The sequence below is a fragment of the Mchenga conophoros genome, linkage group LG7 (assembly GCF_057382185.1).
Source record: "Mchenga conophoros isolate Kocher_MC1m ecotype Shallow Benthic linkage group LG7, M_conophoros_male_GT1.1, whole genome shotgun sequence".
Lineage (NCBI taxonomy): Eukaryota > Metazoa > Chordata > Actinopteri > Cichliformes > Cichlidae > Mchenga > Mchenga conophoros.
The window spans coordinates 30530564-30552581 of record NC_140532.1 but is presented as its reverse complement, the minus strand read 5'-3'; the positions used below and the strand labels follow the sequence as shown (position 1 = coordinate 30552581).

At 40.4% G+C, this 22018-nt stretch overlaps 1 protein-coding gene across 5 annotated transcripts in view; it reads right to left on the bottom strand.

Annotated features, from left to right (window-relative positions):
- sh3glb2b (SH3-domain GRB2-like endophilin B2b) overlaps window positions 1–22018 on the bottom strand; it is a 74916-nt gene that overhangs the window by 49397 nt on the left and 3501 nt on the right. The window contains exons 2-11 of one of the 5 annotated variants that reach the window (XM_085278833.1): window positions 20910–21051; window positions 18565–18576; window positions 16860–16988; window positions 16449–16582; window positions 14407–14499; window positions 12554–12616; window positions 9677–9739; window positions 7732–7755; window positions 7551–7640; window positions 6027–6127 (exon numbers count right to left, since the gene is read on the bottom strand). In XM_085278833.1, the coding sequence (XP_085134959.1) occupies window positions 6027–6127; window positions 7551–7640; window positions 7732–7755; window positions 9677–9739; window positions 12554–12616; window positions 14407–14499; window positions 16449–16582; window positions 16860–16988; window positions 18565–18576; window positions 20910–21051 (851 nt within the window). The remainder of the gene's footprint in view (window positions 1–6026; window positions 6128–7550; window positions 7641–7731; window positions 7756–9676; window positions 9740–12553; window positions 12617–14406; window positions 14500–16448; window positions 16583–16859; window positions 16989–18564; window positions 18577–20909; window positions 21052–22018) is intronic. The other 4 variants (XM_085278834.1, XM_085278835.1, XM_085278836.1 and 1 more) reach the window with 4 other exon arrangements.

Sequence of the window (22018 nt, the reverse complement as noted above, 5' to 3'; positions counted from 1 at the left end):
AATATGCATGGAAGAGGTCCGAAGAGAGATACAACAGTGAATGTCTATAGCCGTCTTTAACACAGCGTGGATACTCTACCGTGCTTTGAGGCTGGATTTCAGCCAGTGTTGTTGGAGCTCTTATCCAAATTAATCAAATTATGAATGTAGAAAAGTTCCACCAGATTTTGATCGACCATGTAATACCACGTAGTGTCTGATTGGCTTCAACTTCATTTTTCAGTACGACAATGATCGCAAACATACTGCCAATGTAGTCAAAGTATGCCTGGATGAAACAACGCATCAGTCATGGATTGATCTCTCCAGGGTTCGAACCTCAAGATAATCGAAGCAGTGTGGGATCATCTTGACAGAAAACAAAACAAAAGGCAGCCAGCATCCAAAGAAGAGTCTCGGATGTCTTTCAAGAAGCCTGCAGAACTAAGAAATTACAAGAAAGCTTACCTATTAGAGTTTAAGCTGTGTTGAAGAATGAAAGGCAGCTTTAACTGGACAAAAGGGGAAAAAAATCCCACATTGACAGCTAACTCAAGAGACAAAAAAGCATTAGAACTCAAGTCATTACCTTACTTAAGGATAAATAAGTTAATTAATTACATTAATGCATAAGCAGAAAATAACCTACAGTAACTGCTTTGCGATATGGAAGTGCAAAAGACAACTGAAAGGGAGGATAGTTTCTATATATGTGGTTTCTATTAAGGGACAGAGGAACGATAAGAAACGATAAGAAATCAAGGACAAGGAGTGTGGTGTAGATAAGTGAGGAAATCCGATCATTACTACAAATTTAGTTGAAATTTAAATATTTTAACTATGGTGTGTGAGGTGGGCCCCTGGGTGCCTCCTGTGAGGGCTGTCTGTTTTCCACATTCTGCAACGGTAAAATACGACTTAGAGGCGGATATTTGTTTTACTTTATGGGCAACAGTTGTTCTTGCTGTTGACAAAACTCGCCTCATGGTTGACTCTGAGAAAAAAACTCTTTCCCACAGAGGGGAATAAACTTATTCGAATATGAGCTTTTTTTTCCGCTAAGGCTTATTTTAGGGGAGGAGATGTACGAAATTATTTACCGGGTTACAAGCAATGATAATATCGGCTGTTGACTCCTCAACGTCATCATTTTCTATCTATTGAGAAAACCCATTGTAAAAGTAATGAAGGAAAAAACTCCTCCTTGACCCGCGGTGTGTGTGTGTGTGTGTGTGTGTGTGTGTGTGTGTGTGTGTGTGTGTGTGTGTGTGTGTGTGTGTGTGTGTGTGTGTGAGAAACAAGATCGCCTGTCGCTGCAATTATGGTTTGTTTTTCAGTCTCTCAAAAGGAAAAGTAGTATTCACTAAGGGATATTTATTCGTTTTTTACACATAGGCAGCCTGTAGGTTACAAACGGATAGAAAGTTCTTCTTTTCATCACAAGCTATGGTGTATCTTAAAGGTTTTTTACAGCGTCTGTATTATAGGAAAATAAAATACTATTGAAATCTCTACAGGAAGTCACTCTTTATTTCCATTACAAACGCCAGTGCAGCTTAAGAAAGTAAAATTACACCCGCTATTGTAAAAAAAAAACAGAGAAAATTGTCATAATATTGAAACAGAATTCAGACTATGAGTTTGCGGAAAACTAGCTGCCGCTCTGTCTCTCTATACAGCACAGAATCAGCTGCTGCATCACCGCTGTGCTTAGGGAACATGACGCATCAGGTCTGAAAATGACTAGACATTTCCGGAGTATTTCTGGTAGGGTCATAAGGTCCGGATCGAGGCCTTCCATAGTAAATATGCTGTATTTGAATATGTCATATTCAAAGCCTTCTTCTTTGGGAGAGCAGATCTCATCGGACACAGGAACGCTGCTGGGCTGCAGAAGGAAATCCATCTTGCGTCTGTGCCTTAGAAATTGTGACGGACTCCACCTCTCTGCTTTTTTATTCTCCTCCCCTGCTGCACTCCCTCCCACTAAAAACTTTTTTTCCCAACAACAGATGGCGCTCTTCCGGAGGTTTCCCCCCTCCCTTCTCAGGATGCAATTCGACACGCTTAGCAACAGATGGCGCTCTTCCGGAGGTTTCCCCCCTCCCTTCTCAGGATGCAATTCGTCACGCTTAGCAACAGATGGCGCGCTTCCGGGGTTCACCCCCCCTTCTCCGGATGCGATTCGTCACGCTCATTACACACTTCCGGGGGGGAGGGGGGAGGTCAAAAGGTCGTGATTAGGGCCATCAATCACTTCGGATTAAATTTTGTCATAAGCTGTATGGGAGTATCTCTCTCACATGCTGTCTGAATACTGAAACCAACAAGTATTAGTTTTCAGATTTGAACCAGATCTCAAGATTACTATGAATCAAGTCTTTCCAACTTGGTCTTGAGGGAACGTCTTTCTGTTTTTTTGGCTCAGTATGGCATATTTCAAAACGTTTTACAAACGTAAACACTCCATTTTAATGTCATTTGATGATCTCTTATTTTTAATCAGATACTGGCATTTAATGATTTCCAAAACACTGCATGGCTCTTTTATTTACATTTTCACATCAGTGGGAACAAACGGAGAGCAGTGTGTTCAGTGACCTCTGACCTTCACTGACACAAACGCCTCCAGATTCTGGCCAATGACGGGTCCAGCTTCATAAATCAGCCTCCCTGTCATGGGCTACATCCACACGTACCCGGGTATTTTTGAAAACGCAGATTTTTCTATGCGTTTGCACCTTTCGTCCACACGTAAACGGCGTTTTTGGTCACTGAAAACGGAGATTTTTAAAAACTCCGGCCAGTTTTTGCATTTATGTGTGGACTAGAAAAATGGAGAAAACGCAGCGTCAAAGGTGTGCGCCTTTTTTGACGTCACACTGTGCGCCACGTTATTGTTTCGGTGAAATGAATTTCTACAATACTGTTACTGTTAATTCTACTCTCTGCAGTGTTTAAATGCTTACATATACACACAGTTACTGTCCCTCCACACATACGACTCGGTTCTGCTTCTATGCCCCAGCTTTGTTTACTTTTTCCCACCAAGGCTTCTAGACTTCTGATTGGCCAACATTTCTACAGGTTAGGAATATATCGCCACCTGTTGCTTTGGCATGTTCATAGCAGCGTTTTTCTTCATTTCTGCCTTTACGTGTGGACGGGATTATTTTTTAAAACGAAAACGGAAAATCTCCGTTTTCAAAAATACCCGTGTACGTGTGGACGTAGCCATGGATGCCAGGATTTTATTCCAACACCCGAGACATCAGCCAAAGTCATTTCACTGCAGTGGAAATAATTTGGACCACTTTTGACTCTTTTTGACATTAGACTGAACAGGCAAAGAGTGACATTACTAAAGGATGATGCAGGTTAGCTCAAGTTACTACAAGTAGGTGAAGAGTAAAGTGCTTAGTTTAAATAGTAGCTATTTTGAGGTCTTTAAGCTACACTGTATTGCCAAAGGTTTTTACTCAGTCATCCAAATGATTGCGTTCAGGTGTTTCAATCACTTCCATGTCCACAGGTGTATAGAATCAAGCATCAAGGCATGTAGACTGCTTCTACAAACATTTGTCAATGAATGGGTCGCTCACAGAAGCTCAGTGAATTCCAGCGTGGTACTATGATAGGAGCTCACCAGTGCAACAAGTCCAGCTTTGAAATTTCCTGAATACTAAATATTCCACAGTCAGCTGTTAGTGGTATTATAACAAAGTGGAAATGACAGCAACTCTGCCATGAAGTGGTAGGCCATGTAAACTCAAAGTGGGGTCAATGGGTGCTGAGGCACATAGAGTGCACGTCCAAGCTTCATGTGCCCCTCAGATTAGCTCTAGTGATGTGTCGGTCGCGAACGAAATGGCTCTTAGAGCCAGTGTTGCCAATTCCTCAGTAAGGAAAGTCGCTATTGGCCACCGCATATATTTATATATAAACATATATAAATAAAACCACTTCTTTTTTTTACATTAGTAATTCCTTTTGTAAATAATTAAATATTATTGTTAATAATAAATTAATTAAAGCAACAAAACAACCTGAAGAGTCAGTTCGGAGCCGAAACAGACGGTTCTCTAAAAAGAGCTAGAAATCCCATCACTAATTAGCTCCAGGGCAGTGCATAGAGAACTTTATTGAATTGGTTTCCATGGTGACCAGCTGTATCCAACCCTTCCATTACCAAAGTGTTCACTGTTCTGTGTGCAGATGTGCTCTCTGGAGTGATCAGTGTTGGGGAGTAACGTAATACATGTACCGCCGTTACGTATTTAAAATACAAAATATGAGTAACTGTATTCCGTTACAGTTACCGTTTAAAAAGGTGGTATTCAGAATACAGTTTCTTTGTTGAAATAAATGGATTACACTGCGGTACTTTCCTGTTTCATTTTGTCGCGGGTTAGGACTGTTTCGGTTTTGTTTGACAGCTACGCTCTTTGTTCCAGGCGGCAGCGTTACGGTTGCCATGGTTACAGGGCGACGCTCTCTCTCTCTCTGCGACTGTGTGTTTCCTGGGTGAGAGAGCGCCTTTTCGTTGTTGTTGTTGTTGTGCTAAGCTAACAGGCAGAACGCTACAAGCATAGCTCTAAAGAATGTAGCATCATGGGCAGTGTAGTCCGTGCTGCAGGGAGAATGGACTGCCATACACGTTATGGGTCTGTGAGCGCGAGGAGGGAGAAAAAGGGGAGTGGAAAGGTACGAGTTGTCATCGAGGAAAAACGGGAGCTGGATGCATGTAAATATAATAATAACCACTGCAGCCAAGAAGAGAGCCTGACGAGCCCAGTTGTAAGTAAGCTATTAAGACTCGACTGTACACCGTGTTCCTGTTTTCCTCCGAAAACAATAAGTTCCGTTGGAGCAGTCTTTCAACGCCTCTCTCTGTCTTTCGCAAGAAAAATTGACCCACACAACAAAGTAAAACTATTTTTCGGCTACGAGCCGACAGGGACCCCGCCGTATTAGTCAGAGGTCCCTTTACTACAGTTCGGAGTCGCGGATCTTCAGTAATAGTAATAAATCACACAGCAATAGTACATTCACGTTGTTGTAAAAAGCATGATAATATATTAAGTAATCCAAAGTATTCAGAATATGTTACTGTCATTGAGTAACGTAACGGAATACGTTACAGAATACATTCTGGGGCATGTATTCTGTATTCTGTAATGGAATACATTTTAAAAGTAACCTTCCCAACACTGGGAGTGATGAATCACACGTCTCCATCTGGCAATCCGATGGGCAAGTCAGGGTTTGGCGTTTGAGAGGAGAACAGTACTTGTCTGACTTTACTGTGCCAAGTGTAAAGTTTGTTGGATTATGGTGGAGGGTTGTTTTTCAGGAGTTGGTTAGTTTCAGTGAAAGGAATTCATGATGCTTCAGCACACCAAGATATCTTGGAGAAGTTCATGCTCCCAGCTTTGTGGGAAGAGTTTGGGGACCATCCCTTTCTACTAATATCTTTAGTTCCTGTAAGTAGCAGCATTTTGGATGACCCTGAGGTCAGTAAGGACTGGACTAGTTTTGGGTATCTCTTTGAGTCTGGATGTTTCTCTGGATGTTTTTTTATTGCTAACATTATTCAGGTACCCAGGAGAAATCTCAGTGTTTAAGGCAGAGTGACTGTGTACCTGTTTTCTGCTTGTAGATGGTGTGAAAACCTCTGTGACTATATCCTCCCCTTTAGAGGTGATTTATATTGTAAGGTCAAAACCCTCCAATAACACAGAGAAAATCATAGTCATGAACTATTGATCATTGTGATTGCTTAGTTGAAGGCCTTACTGATAAGTCAGACATTGGATCCGAGTTAATTATTGGAAACAAAGCCATCATGGGTCCTTGAGAGACTGCACCAACTCCCAGCTGCACATAACCAGACCCAGACTATGTGGTCATTTTCAGTATTTTATGATGTGACTAACTCTGATCTTTCCCCATAACTTAAACAATTCAAGAAAAGGTAAAAATGTTTCTGATTCAAGAAATATTACGGTCAGTGGGAGTCCTAGCAGTCTCTGCAAATAAATGCCGACCTGTTGAGCTCCCGCTGAAGGTCCTGCATGTAGTGATGACACTGAGCGTAGTATGTGGCCTGAGCTTCAGCGAAGTCCTGCAAACAGCGCAGGTGGTTGAGCTGGTGGGAAAAGAAAGGAGATGATTTACTCAACAGGAGTGAAGGACACCAAAGATTTTATAAATCATCATGCACCTTTTACAGCCAGTTTTCCCACTCATGGATGAAGATGGGACTGAAATATTTAGCTCTAGAAATGACCACTGACAGTCAAACAGTAGAATCAAAGCTGTACAGTCACCATTTACTGCCCAGCTTTGTGCCATGATTAAAGGCACAAAAATGCTTTAATCATGGCGGCCTGATAATATTCCACAGGATGCTTATATTCACAGCATTACAGTAGGATGGACACATTAAAAGAGTCCCCCTGTGTGTTTTAGTCACGGCTCTTTTTTTTTTTTTAACTTTTGATTATAAGGAAAATGTATACTGCATAAACTGGTAATGGTTCAAAAGGAAAATGGTTATGTTGGAAGGGCATGCTGGGAAAAATATCGCTTGTGTTTCCCTGTCGTCTGTGCAAAACAGCGGTGAACCCGTAGACGTTAACTGTGCAACAGCTTTTTTTTCAGTGAGTGTCTTATCAAGCAGTCAGCCGGCATTTTAAATTATGCTTAATGAGTGTCGCACACCTGAGAGATGAAGCTGTGATGATACTGAAACATTGTTACCACCGATGTGTTTCGTATGTTTCCACTCATACTGTAATACTGAGACATATCTACAAGCTGGTCGTCTGGAAACAATGAGGTGTGAGTGTGTTTGTGTTAGTGAGAGGGTGTGTATGTGTGTGTACTGGTTTAGAAGTCTTTGTGAAAATTGGCATGCCACAATACTTGTGGGGACAAAATGCCCGTCCGCACGAATCTGAAGGCATTTTTGAGGCTCAAAATGTGGTTTTAGTTTCAGGGTTACAGTTAGTTTATGATCAGGTTTATGCTAAGGGTTAGGGTAAGTGGCTAGAGAAAGCATTATGTCAATTAGATGTCCACACCAAGATATGAAAACGTGTGTGTGTGTGTGTGTGTGTGTGTGTGTGTGTGTGTGTGTGTACTTTTATTAAAAATAAACACATATATTACAATATAAACACACAGACAAAGATGACGTCAGGCCACTGAAATGCTCCCAAACTCCCACACAAACCTCTCCGCCTGAAGGGTGGGCTCACATAAAAGTTTCTCAGCACCATCGACTGGATAAAAATCCAGACAGTTCAAAAGTTTTCTAAAGCCTGCCAGCTTCGTTGATGTGTAAACATGTGTAAACATCAACAAAGCTTTATCTGGCACCTAAAAGCTGTCTGCCTTCATGCATTTCATTTCAAGCTTATTTAAAACCAATTTAAGATCACCGTGAGAATAACATGATTTGGTTCCCATGTGTTCATCTGCAATATTTTGACAAAAACATTGAAGTGATTTACACCGCCAGGCCTTTAACAGGAGCCCAGTGGGGTGACTGGCCTGCGGTGACTCACATGTGTGCTGCTGATGCCTTCAAGCAGCAGCCTGGTGACCTCAGCCTGGCGATCGAACTCCGTCTGGGCTACGCGAAGCTCGTGTTCTGCCTGGAAAACAAGACGAGAGGAAGGAAGAAAGCTGACAACACGAGTCATGCTTTAAATCTAGAGAGCGCTTCCTGCTGGTGACGGTACTCACTTTGTCCACTTCCTCACTGAGCAGCTGAGACGAGTGTGGCAAGGACAGAAAGAAAGAAAAAGTCAGGAAGAGCAGATTATCTTGGTAGACACAACTAAATCTACATTAGGGCTTTAGTTTCACACAGGGAAGGGGGAAAGCAGCCATCAGGGTAGATTTAAGGTGGATTTAAAGTAATTTTTATTGGCAATTTTTAGGCACAAACTATGGAAGAAAAGTATACTTTAATTAAGTTTATTTAGCCCACTTAACTTTAACTTCTATCTTCTCAGAACATCCCATCTTTTACTTGGGGTCGAGCCTGCATTACATTGCATTACATACCAAAACAAAAATTTATTTCAGTTACTTAGCGAGACGCAGTGGGACTCTGAGGATTTTTGCAGGTTTTAAATGTTCCCATGTTGGAAAATAATGCTCAAGTTTCATCATCCAGCACACAGAGCTATAAAAAGATGCCAAGGCAGGAATCTCCGTTTGTAAATAAGACTGGTGGGTGGGGTTATCCTGTGCTGTGGGAGAAGTGAGATGGATTACAAAGGGAAAGGATAAAATCGTGTGAGTCACCTTCCAAATGAGAAACAACAAATTGCTTTTTGTTGTTTGCATTGAAAGCAGAAATCACAGGGGAAACCCCGCTGCTGAACAATTCCACTACAGAAAGGAAACATTTAAATCAAATAAAAGCAGTTTTTTGTTTGTGTTAGTAATGCCAAACCCTGCATTAGCGACCTTTACACACTTTGCTTTACAAACACTTTTTGGTTCGTTGGGATCTGGTCTCCCTGTGAAATGATCCCAAATTCATGCCCTTCTACCCGGGCTATGACAACAGCATGCGATATAAACTGTGCTAATGTTTATAATTAAGACTCAAACGCATCATTTCATTGAGTGAACCTGAGTTACAGGAGATGCTGAGTAAAGGGAAAGCATGACCTCAAATGCACTGTAAACACAGCGATGACGCGCCTCTTGCAGCTGCTGCTGAACTTCACACGACCTTTACTCTGCATTCTGCAGATGCTGAAGACTGGAGGAACTAGTGTGGAGCTGCGCCCCCCGGTGGTAAACATGCAGTATTGTAGCAGGGAGGGAGCATCTTTCGCTTTGAAAAGACTTTATGGACAGATACTTCATGTTTAACCATCCTAAATGTAGATGTGTATCCCTGTGTGCAGGTTTATACTAGTTTATGTGAAAAATTGTGAGTTCTTTGGTCTTCACGATGCAGTTTGTTCTCTAATGTTCCTCTGAGGCTGTCACAGAACCGTGTTCTGTATTTAGACTGAGATTAAAGGACATACTCTGGACTCTGTTTATTTATTAGACGACCTCAGGGGCCTGAATACATACGCAGGCCACACAGATTTTTATTTGTAAAACATTTTGAACAACGTGTTGGTCTGAATGTGAAAAATTTAAAGAGGCTATGATATATTTTTTTTAAAACACTGCATGTCTGTTATAATGTTATTAACATTAAAATAAAAAATTCCCCTGTCCATTTGGGATGAATGAAACGGTAACCTTGAGGCTCTTTTTGTGAATAAAAGGTACGGTCCTTCCTATCTTGTGTCACACAAAGAATACAATTTATTGCATTTCTCCAGCTTCACAGATTTTTATAAAGTTAATTTATTTCCCAAATTTACCAGAAAAGTCTCCAGTGGAAACTGTGTGACATCTCTTTGGTCTAGTTTGCTGATTCAATCTGCAAAAGTAATCAGTGAATTTCCTAAAATCTGATCTTCTGAGAGTGTCCTAACCGATGCCTAGTTTATCTCTGTGTTCTGTGCGCTCTAAAAATAACAAAGGGAGGGAACAAAACAACTGTGAATTCTAAACAGGGGGGGAAATAACCATGAAACACCCTAAAAAACATGTCTTTTCTACCCAAACTACTAAACAAACACGGGACTTCTAGTCTCTCCACGTGTCCAACCTTCCTCTGCTCTGACACGACCGGGTCGGGCTCCACGTCCCAGCTCTCCCAGCCGCTCTGCAGCTGGTTTAATGAAACCACAGAGGGGGTCAAAAAATCAAAAATAAATAAAAAATCATACGCTGCATAAACACTGTAACTGTCTGAAATAACATAACAGATTATTTCCTGTCACATACATTTCCAGCACTAATATTAAACACGGCCAATAAATAACAACATGAAGGTATAACCTCAGGTTTCAGTCGACTCTAAACCAGGTATTTGAAGCTCCAACCACTTCTGCTTAAATCAGAAGAAAGCCCTCTGAAAGGGGGAGGAGCTAAAAAGGCTTGTTTCAGACTGAGCATGAACTGAGGCTTTGCACAGAGGCTCTTTAAGGATATTTTAATTTTATGGTAAAATAAATGGTAAATGGCCTGTATTTGTATAGCGCTTCACTAGTCCCTAAGGACCCAAAGCACTTTACATATCCAGTCATCCACCCAGTGGTGATGGCAAGCTACATTGTAGCCACAGCCACCCTGGGGCGCACTGACAGAGGCGAGGCTGCCGGACACTGGCGCCACCGGGCCCTCTGACCACCACCAGTAGGCAACGGGTGAAGTGTCTTGCCCAAGGACACAACAACCAAGACTGTCCAAGCCGGGGCTCGAACCGGCAACCTTCCGATTACAAGGCGAACTCCCAACTCTTGAGCCACGATCGTAAGTGAAGCCATAAAAATCAGGCAGGTTACAAATACAAGATAGTTGAATATAAAGTGACAAGGATCCCAGGGACTGTATTTATCAGGGAATGTGATTTGATCATAAAAATAATTAAGAACTTATGACTCCAATGAATTACAGTGATTTTTCAAAATAAAAGTCCATGCTTCTTCCAGGTTCTGCTGAGCGGTGTTTCTGTTTGAGCTGAAGCTGCCGTTTTTGTTTTATTTCACATGGACATACAATAAACTTCAACAAGGCCTCATTTAAAAAGCATCAGAGCCAAAACTAAACAATAATAACCATGCTCAAACATGCTTGTGTCATCTGTAACACGTCATGCACAAACACGGTTATCTCATGGCTAACACGACATGCTTGACTAAACATTCAAAACACAGCCCTGAAAGATCACTCATGCTGTGAAATCTGCAATCTGACAACTTTTTATTTTCTAGGTGTTAGCACAAAATAAAGGAGCCAGTGAAGTGTAAACTCCAGAGCCCTGATGGGTTCAGCTGAGATAAAACAAATCTCACTTTCAGATCTTTGTGTTCCTCATCTGTGCTCACAGACTTCTGTAAACAGCTTTTCTTCTGAGAAGACACGGCCAGGTTTAGATTACATGCTGTGTTGTGTTTTCATTTTTATACCTTCCTATTGTTCATCCCTGAGCTTTCTTTGAAATTATAAACGTTCCAGCAGAAGTAAAGAAATAAACTCTTGTGTTGTCCTCTAAAAACAACAGGTCAGGATCTCACTGGGTTAAAAAGCTGTCACGTGTGCGTTTCAGTCTAAAAAAAAAAAAAAAACTTTTTGAGTGCGATTTGCAGAAAAATGCTGCTCAGATTAAAAATCTGAGATCCTGGTAATGAAATTAGATTTTTTTCCCCTTTTCTGTTTATTTAACTTTCATTTAAGCAGCAAATTGTTAGTGACAGCAGCAGCCTGCAGTGTTCGCTAATACAGCTGTGGCAAAACTACATTTTGATTTGAACAGTTTTTTAATACATCTGAGAACCATTAAAAAAAACTGAAGCAGTGAAACACAAAACCTTTAGCTTATTGGGTTTCCTTTTCTCAAGCAAGCAAAAAAAAAAAAAGAATACATAAATAATAATAATAAAAAAGAATAATAAATAGTATTTCTGCCCATTATTGGGAAATTCTATTTTACAGTAGCTGAAATCATATTGATAGCAAGACTGGTAGCAGAAGCAGTAGCAGCACTAATAACAGTAGCAGTACTAGTATCAGGGGAGTGATAGTTCATTTCCGTTTTATTTCACCACAATAACAGCGGCCTTGACGTTCTTTACACTGTAAATTAAAGACACATTAATACGGAGAAACCCCAACAATCAGATCACCCACCATGAGCAACACTTTGGCGAGAGTGGGAAGGAAAAACTCCCTTTTAATAGGAAGAAACCTCCATCAGAACAAGGCTTGTTTCATTGTTGTTATTATCATTATCATTAATAACAATAATGATAATAATAATAATAATAATTTAAAACTAAGAGAGTAAATCAGACTTTTACGTTTCTGCACCTACATTATGGATACAATTGATTTCATTTGGCTTTTTTCTGTTTGTCAATGTAACCTTTGTGTAACCTGATGAGTCATTAATTATAAATTCATATTTAATGTGACAGAATGGCTCTTTTTTTAATGACGGCTCACTTTCCTCACCTCAGGTTATTTTTGTTTATTTGACTAGTGAGGTTGCTTTCTCAAAAAGAAAATAAATAAAAATACAATTAAAAATCCATTTTCATATATTTCCAACATATGCAGAAATTGTTGCATTTTGGGTTTTTTTTTTTAGAAAAATCATACGGCTGTTTTTCCCCCACTGTCCTCACTTCCGGTTCACTTTGTTCATTTGTGATTGCCATGAAATTAGTATATTTTAATATAAAAAGAAAGAAAAACTAAATTTTTGATAATAAGTAAAACCAAAGAAAATACATAAACAGGTTGATGGTAAATGGAAACCCGGTTGTTAAACAAGCCTGTGTTAACAGCTTCAGCTGCCAGTCAGACTTAAAGATGCTGCTGTTAGCTTCTTATGGAGTTGTTTGCATATGACATGTTAAAAATGCAGTTTCTTGATTGTCATGTGAGCCATGAGCTCTGCGGTGCTGCTCGTTTCTCTTACCGCTGATGCACTGGCAGAAAGAACATAATTTCGAGGCCGAGTCTCCTGAAAATCAGGTGTAGCCTACAGCAAAGGAGAGCAAGGAGGAGGAAACAAACACAGGTTGTCATGCAGTTACAAACCGTGAGCAGACAAAGAAAAACATGTTAGCAGGAAGCACAAAGCAACCACAACGAGAGCGGATCATTGAGCCTGAAGCTGGAAGCATCCACAGCATTTAACCTGTGACTCCTGCTGACCCCAAAGAGACGTCACAGTGAATAATTTATCTCCTTTTAAAGCTGCTGTGTGGTTTTATTTTTTAAAGTTTACTAAAAGGACACTTTTGATTTGATTTTTTTTTCACAAACAGAGGAAGGTCTGATCATGCTGGTAGATTTTTCTTCCACTTTAAAAATTTTGTGTTTTATTGGAAATAGAAGTTTTTCAGCTTCTATAATTTTAGAAATCCTATCGTCCTCCATGAAAAACCTCATTCATGCCTGTAATTCTCTACAGGTGTGTCTTGAAAACTCATCTGTAGTTTGTCCAAAATACTGCTGCTCATCTTTTAACAGGTGTTAGAAACATGATCACATCACTGCGGTTTTAGCAGGTTTACACCGACTCTACCTCTGTTCAGGTTTCTAGATTTAAAGCAGCTAAAGTTCCTCTGACTGCTGAGGTCTCGAGTTGAAGCCCTGAGACTCTGGAATAACCTGAAACTCCATATTTGTGCTGGAGATTCTTTTAAATCCTGTCTTCAAACTCACTTCGTTTACCTTTGCTTTAAATTAAGTTTCACGTTGAGTCCCATCTGGCTTTTTCTTTTTTATCTTGTAGTGTCTTTTTTTAGCTTGTTGTAAGTTAAATTTATTGTTTGTTTTCACGACTTACTTTATAATATTTATTTATTGGTCTATGGTCTTTTCTTGTTTGTTTTAAACTAACTTGTAAAGAACTTCCATCAACTTTGTTGCTTTTAAATATGCTGTAGAAATAAAATTGAACTTAAAGTATCTTGTGTTAAAATATCTGAATTACTAACATCAATGACATTGATTGGATTGATTGGACCTTCCATTTTTAAGCTTAAATATGTTTTGTGGCCCCATTAAGATTTTTGAGGATCAAAAATCCCCATAAAATGTCTCTTGTGATGTAAAAGATTATTAATCCCTGTCATAAATCTACTACTGAAGGGCTCATTTGATCGGAGTAAACCGGTACTGATGTTTTGTTTTGTGACACGGGCGCCCCCTGCTGTTCCTGATTCAGAGTTGTTGGTACCACAGGCGTCTGAGATAGCTCACCAGCATCAACTAATATCAGGTTTACCGTGTTTGTTTTCTTACATTCCTGCATGCATAGGATAATCTGAGGTAGCTGTGTTAGATTAAATCACTTTAAAATCAATGCGATGGTGAACAGATGAACTCTGAAGGCTCCCAGTGATCACTGAACTGGACTTTAGTTCTGATAATCCGGTCATGGCTGAGACATCTGCTGCTCTACGAGTGTTAACAGAGCAGCCATCAACCCGTCTGCTAACGAGGCGTCCACTGCATCTGTTGGAGTTTTTAAAGACTAAACCAAAAGACTGTTTGTAATATTTCCATGCAGAGTTGGTGCATAAAGAAGCGTTAGGAACTTTTCCTTCATGAATCTGACAAACATGCGACAAGCAGCGCAGCCAGCCAGTAAGCTCTCCAACATGTCAGAGGTGAATCTGCACACATGCACTCTGAACATGTGACCAAAACAAGAACAAAATGAGCACCTGACTGACTTCACTTAAAGCTGTCTGAGTCTGGCTGTGCTCTGATGGTTTCTGATCTTAGGGTAGAAGAAGAACTGTTGAAATTTGATCTCACCGCCGCTTTGGCTTCTGCCAGCTTGGCTTTTTTCAGGCGTGCCTTACAGATGTCCAGATCCAGCCGGCGATTCTCCAGCAGCCGCCTCTCTTTCTGCACGAGGAAGAAAAATGATTCATTCAGGAACAACCGCGAGGATCAAACCTGCAGCAAACCTGTGCAACACATCATCACCCTGAAGACCTCCAGCAGCGAGTACATCACTCTGACTCTGAGTTCAGGATTTGTGTTTTGATCACCATTTTATTTTTACTGATATTCTTTCCCTTCTTTATCTTTGCGTTAGGAACATTTTCTTCTTTCTTTCAGCTTCCCGCTTTATTTTGGTAAGCACTTTTTCCTATGTATTGCTTTCCTTTCCCACTTTCCCTTTCCCAGTCACTCTTTTTTTGTGGAAAAAGTCATGAGGTTAGGGAAAAATGTGAAGAAGAACTGGTCAGGACAGAGGAAAGGAGAGGTTTGCTGCTCAGAGAGCCTGACTGCTCTCAATACGATACGATATTATCACAAATCACAATATGATATTACTGCGATTTTTAACATTTTGAGACTTGCTGAGATTTCCAATAAGTGCAAATTACAAGTTAAACTTTGTCAGTAGTTTAACTTTGTCCAAATTCTCACTTCAGGTATGCTTGAGATCATCATGCATGCCAACGCTGTCACTGAAACCTACTCATCTGTTATTGCAGCTGTGTAAAGGTCAGAGTTCAGCTGCGGTTTTAAAGGTTCAAACATATCAGCAGGTTATGGCATTAAATGAAAAACACACTATTAATGAACATTTTCATGATATTCACCACACAGCCATGTTGACTGTTTGTTTTTTAGTGATGGGATTTCCGGCTCTTTTTAGAGAGCCGGCTCTTTCGACTCCCAACCGGCTCTTCAGGTTGTTTTGTTGCTTTCATTAATTTATTATTAACAACAATATGAAATTATGCACAAAAGGAATTACTAATCTAAAAAAACGTGGTTTTATTTATATATAAATATATACGGTGGCCCCTAGAGACAAGGCACACGCAAACTCCAAAACACATTCCTAGAGTTAACTGAACTTCCTAAACAGAGCTACCTAGATCACTTAAATAACACAATTGAAAGCATATGTGTATGGTTTGTGTATTTATACACAAGCACTCATATATATACAAAAAATAGAATAAAAAAATGTTCATTTACATGTTACTACCACACACCAAATCCGGTCGTTGGTACTTCCTGGCTTGTGTAGCCACCAGGTAACAAAAGCTCAACACTGCGCCCAGCATCCTAGAGCACTTCTGTTGTGTTTTGTACGTGTTTTGTCTGTACAGGCCACCGTAAATATACTTTTATTTATTCACTCCACATAAAATGTAATAAATAAATCATATAATACAAAAACCAACTATTCACATTTCAACTTTTAACTATTTAAATTTTCAGCTTTTTCCTTTTACAAATTTAAACTGAAACAACACAAAACACTGCAAACCACAACACAATTAAATATAAATTAAAATATGAAAATAAAAAGAAGATGCATATTCTCTGTCATATGGGCCTGCATGAATAAACTTTCTGAATCCTTTATCATCTGCAACTGAATATAGTTGTGGATGATTACTATACCTTTCTAATGTGACGTTGTTGTCCCTGCCTCTCTTTCTCTCTCTCTCTCTCCCTCCCGCTCTGTTCCTGTGCTACTGTGAGTGTAATTACTGCCCCTCCCCCCTCTGCCCAGCGCAAGCACAAGGCTCGCGTGCAGAGTGAAGCGGAAAAAAGTGCGAGAGAGAGGCTGAGAGAAAGAAAAAAAAAACAAACAACCCACGGCTCGCGTCATTCACTACAAAGAGCCGGCTCTAAGAGCAGTTTCATTCGCGACCGACACATCACTGTTGTTTTTAATGATGCTGTGAATTCTGGGACGGCACTTTCTCTTTTGCTTTCCTAAAGGATGTAATAAGGATGCTTACAGCTGCAAAGACTTCATTCCTATTTTGTATCAGCACGTCCGTATTTACATATACTACCATATTTTCATACTACACACTCACTGATATGGTCCTCCAGTCTCCCTCCAGGAAGTTGCGCAGAGGTGAGAGGAAAGTGACGGCTGAAGTGTGGAGGAACTCGCGCTCGGCTCCTCCGAGCCTCTTCTGGTATTCCGCTACTGTGATCAGGGTCTTGCCTACAGTTACAACAGCACAGCAGCACACTCAGGTTCAAACCACAGGTTTGATGGAGACAAAACAATCAAATCGGTTTTTAAATACAATTTGGACTAAAGTGTGTTTTAGCTGTTTAAGCAGCATCCACATCCACATTTTTTTTTTGTTTTCTCGAAAATGTTGTAAAATGGTGTGCTCTTTAACTGCTAACAGAAAGAGAGCTGCTTCAGAGGAGCATTTAGAGCTTCATGAGTCATTAGCTGCAGCAGTGTCAGTTTCAGCTGCAGGTCCACTCACCGTATGGCGTGTCTGAACCGAATTCGATGGCGGCGTCCAGCATGTACTGACCCAGCAGCTCCGCGTTGGTCGTCCTGGAGGGAAGCTTCTTGTCCAGCTTGTCATAGATGAACTCCTCGATCCGAGCACCTGGATACAAGGTGATAAAAAGACAACTGTGACCAACACATTAAAAGGAATATCCCACACTGTTTATTATCCTACATTTAAGAGTCCAATTGTACGAAAGGTGTTATTAATCTCTCTGAACAAAGAGAGTTTAACAAAAGGTAATTTGCTGTCATTTTTGTCTTGAATTTATCCATAGTTTACTCTTAATACCAAAGGTTATCTTTGCTTCTAAAATAAGTTTTTTTTAAATGGGGAAACATTCCTCCAAATTCCTCTGATACGCTATGTGTAAACACCAGTTCACTGCAGATGCTTAATCTTCAGTTAATCTTCAGTAAGTGCAGACATGTTGGCGGTTCTGAAAAACATTCACTTATGCACAGATGTAACCTTGGTTATTAATAATTCAAGCTGCATCAGAGCTGGCAGGAGGTGGTTGGGGTCGGTGGTGGGCGTGTACAGCTCTTGAAGCGTTTTTTAGTGGGAACCCACTAGTGTCATAATCTTCTATCTGATATTTTATCTGACATTGCCACATAAGTGGTCTTCCTATGGTATCACATTTATGTTTCTCTGGGACCAGAATTGCAACTGACCAATCCCACCAACAGGGCTATCCAGGGGTAGGAGTGGATCGGCGTCTTTGATCATTAAATATTGGCAGCAAGATCAAAGCTGCAGCCCAATGTTCCGTTCAGCTAATGAAAGTATAGCCTTTGCTTTCCATGGCAGCTGGATCACAAATGGATCTGTAATCTAGACTTCAACCTGTTTTTAACGACAGCATATAACAGCAGATAAATGTTGTGGGTGGCATCATATCTGTCGTGACATGATTGGTTGAAGTGGCCCATGAAAAGCAGTGACAGACAGATGGTTCAATCGCCTGCTAATCATTATATCAAAGAACCAGCCCTTCCCCAAATAGTTTCCAGGATGACTTCAAACCATCTGATGGGTCTGATTGGTATAATGTGTGATGGGAAATAAAAATACAAGTACATACAATTGTACCCGAGTATGGTATTTGAATCAACCAGGCCTCACGAAGGTATCAATGGCTGTATCCCATCAAAAGTTGGCAGCTGTCTTCCTGAATAGAAGGTCATTAGTAATTCAACACCTGTTTGTATCTACAAGCTCCAGTTCAGACCTTAAACAGCACAGCAGACGGTGCCTGAAGCTTAAAATGTGGGGCCGTACTGTAGGTCTGTGGTATGTGCTAGACTACAGATGTCGTCAGAAGTTTATGTGCATGAAAAACCAGAGTAATTTTGGGCTTTTAATAAACTATCTAGAGCGTTACACCACCTTGGATTGAGAGGGTACCAACCCACAACGAAGCCCCTGCTCTAAAATGAACACCGCTATTTGGCCACAATGACAATATGTGTGTTTGGAGGAGTAAATGTGAGGCTTTCCAACCTTATGCCACTACACCACCTCTCAAGCCCAAGATTACTTTGACATTCCTGCCCATGATGAGTTTATGGAAACTTTTGACCACAGCTATGTATGTATAATCTGTAGTCACATCACAATGCTGAGGAGGCTTTTTACACAAAGCACTCTGGGAAACAAGGCCAAGACTTACCAGTGTGGTCAACTGAAGCATGGAGGGTACAAAATACACAGGTCAAAGGTTAGGCATTACTCCCAAAAACCCAATCATGTTCACGTTTAACTATAGAAGCTTCTAAAAGGCACATTTCCAGAGAAAGTTCCCAAAACACCCAGGAACTAACGTCCAGGAACCTTCCCCAGGGTAAAGGTTCCTCCAGCAAGTTAAACTGATTAAACTAAAATTAATTTGGGAAATTGTCTCAAATTCTGACCTAACAACCTCAGAAGCTTCGACTTTCTTGTTAGTCCAAACACAAAATCCCCCTGGCTAATTATTTTCAATTACTGTCAGACACTAAAAACAAATCCTGCTTTTAGTAGTGGTTTCTCAGAAATGTAGAGCATTAAAAAATTGCAAGATTAAAAAGCTTTTATACATGACCACTTAGCATTAGTTGTTAACACGGGAAGGTTGTCAATCTTCAGAAAATACTAGCTCCTGAGCAAAGACTTATTACATATACAGTTCAACAAAAGGGGAAAGGGGGAAATAATCTATCGCTGGAATTCGGGAACTTCTGGTGGAAATGATAGAGCTCAACCGGTTTCTGCTTCCCAGGGAAATTTCTTTAGTAGAAACCTTAACTTTTAGTTTCAAAGCTTAATGTTACTGAGCAACAATTAGCAAAACACGTATGAACAGATCTTTTGTCAACAAGTTTAAGAACTACATCTTCTTTAAACCCCGTGCGCAGAGTTGAAGATGTGACTTTATACAGGGAGTGCAGAATTATTAGGCAAGGTGTATTTTTGAGGAATCATTTTATTATTGAACAACAACCATGTTCTCAATGAACCCAAAAAACTCATTAATATCAAAGCTGAATGTTTGTGGAAGTAGTTTTTAGTTTGTTTTTAGTTTTAGCTATTTTAGGGGGATATCTGTGTGTGCAGGTGACTATTACTGTGCATAATTATTAGGCAACTTAACAAAAAACAAATATATACCAATTTGAATTATTGATTTTTACCAGTGAAACCAATATAACATCTCCACATTCACAAATATACATTTCTGACATTCAAAAACAAAACAAAAACAAATCAGCGACCAATATAGCCACCTTTCTTTGCAAGGACACTCAAAAGCCTGCCATCCATGGATTCTGTCAGTGTTTTGATCTGTTCACCATCAACATTGCGTGCAGCAGCAACCACAGCCTCCCAGACACTGTTCAGAGAGGTGTACTGCTTTCCCTCCTTGTAAATCTCACATTTGATGATTATCCACAGGTTCTCAATGGGGTTCAGATCAGGTGAACAAGGAGGCCATGTCATTAGTTTTTCTTCTTTTATACCCTTTCTTGCCAGCCACGCTGTGGAGTACTTGGACGCATGTGATGGAGCATTGTCCTGCATGAAAATCATGTTTTTCTTGAAGGATGCAGACTTCTTCCTGTACCACTGCTTGAAGAAGGTGTCTTCCAGAAACTGGCAGTAGGACTGGGAGTTGAGCTTGACTCCATCCTCGACCTGAAAAGGCCCCACAAGCTCATCTTTGATGATACCAGCCCAAACCAGTACTCCACCTCCACCTTGCTGGCGTCTGAGTCAGACTGGATCTCTCTGCCCTTTACCAATCCAGCCACGGGCCCATCCATCTGGCCCATCAAGACTCACTCTCATTTCATCAGTCCATAAAACCTTAGAAAAACCAGTCTTGAGATATTTCTTTGCCCAGTCTTGACGTTTCATCTTGTGTGTCTTGTTCAGTGGTGGTCGTCTTTCAGCCTTTCTTACCTTGGCCATGTCTCTGAGTATTGCACACCTTGTGCTTTTGGGCACTCCAGTGATGTTGCAGCTCTGAAATATGGCCAAACTGGTGGCAAGTGGCATCTTGGCAGCTGCACGCTTGACTTTTCTCAGTTCATGGGCAGTTATTTGGCGCCTTGGTTTTTCCACACGCTTCTTGCGACCCTGTTGACTATTTTGAATGAAACGCTTGATTGTTCGATGATCACGCTTCAGAAGCTTTGCAATTTTGAGACTGCTGCATCCCTCTGCAAGATATCTCACTACTTTTGACTTTTCTGAGCCTGTCAAGTCCTTCTTTTGACCCATTTTGCCAAAGGAAAGGACGTTGCCTAATAATTATGCACACCTGATATAGGGTGTTGATGTCATTAGACCACACCCCTTCTCATTACAGAGATGCACATCACCTAATATGCTTAATTGGTAGTAGGCTTTCGAGCCTATACAGCTTGGAGTAAGACAACATGCATGAAGAGGATGATGTGGACAAAATACTCATTTGCCTAATAATTCTGCACTCCCTGTATATGTAGGGGAACTTCCGCGATGTATAGAACTTACTTGGATTGGGCTGCAGTAGCACCTCTGTTTGTTTTAAGATCTTTTCAGTCCAATTCTTGGTGGAGTCGGCACGAGTGATCAGGTTCTCCAAGTGTGGATCCAACATAGTCTTCTCAGCCTGGCCAAGCTTCTCTTCTGTGAACTAAGAGTGAAAAGCCACAGGTAGATGACACTGATAACAGGCAAACAAGCTCTAGAAGAACAACGACTGTATGAATCTAAACCAGGTCATCCACTGCCCATCACCACACAGTTCTAGTGCCGGTTTGGATTATGAAAACCAGCTGATATTTTGACAGTTTTGAGAGTTGATCATCACATAGCATTTTTACAGAAGTTGGGGTAACTTCATGGGGAATATTCTGATCTGCATCTGCCAAAAGCTTTGTAGGGGTCCAATAGCCACTTCAACTTCATTCCAACTTTGCTGGCACCAATTGTTTTTTTGGTGGAATCCATTCTCGTTTGGGCCACGGGCCCACGTAGGTGGAGAGGGACTGCATGGGGCTGATGTTTGGAGCTTTGAGTGAACATCTCAACAGTTATTGCCTAGATTTCTATGGAATACTATATCAGAATCAGAATCAGAAAGGGTTTTATTGCCAAATGTTGAGCAGGTTTACAACATTAGGAAATTGCTGCGGTGCTTCAGTGCAAACATACTGTCATAAATTACGCTTAAATAGACATGAAAATAAAAATAAGAATAAGAATTAAAAGTGCTAAGTAGATAGATATATACATGATATATACATGAGTGCAGGTGGTGATCAGTGCCAAACATGGAATGATGCAGTGAACACAGCGTACATATCGTAAAATCTCTAATAATGCTTAATCTGTGATCATATTAGAAGAAGTGCGACATAATCAACAAGTCACAGATTGAATTACTTACTTAACAGAATGAATTATCTACCAACAAACCACCAAATCAATAGAGTTTGTCACTGTTCGGTTGGCATTCCCAAGATTAAAAGGTAATCCTTGACTAAGTCCAAAGGTTCTCTTCATCTACTTCAAAAGGATGTTCATTTAAAAAAAAAAAAAGGATCACATGGCATTTTAGTTTTTATTTATACAGAAATTACAGAAAATCTCAAAGGTTT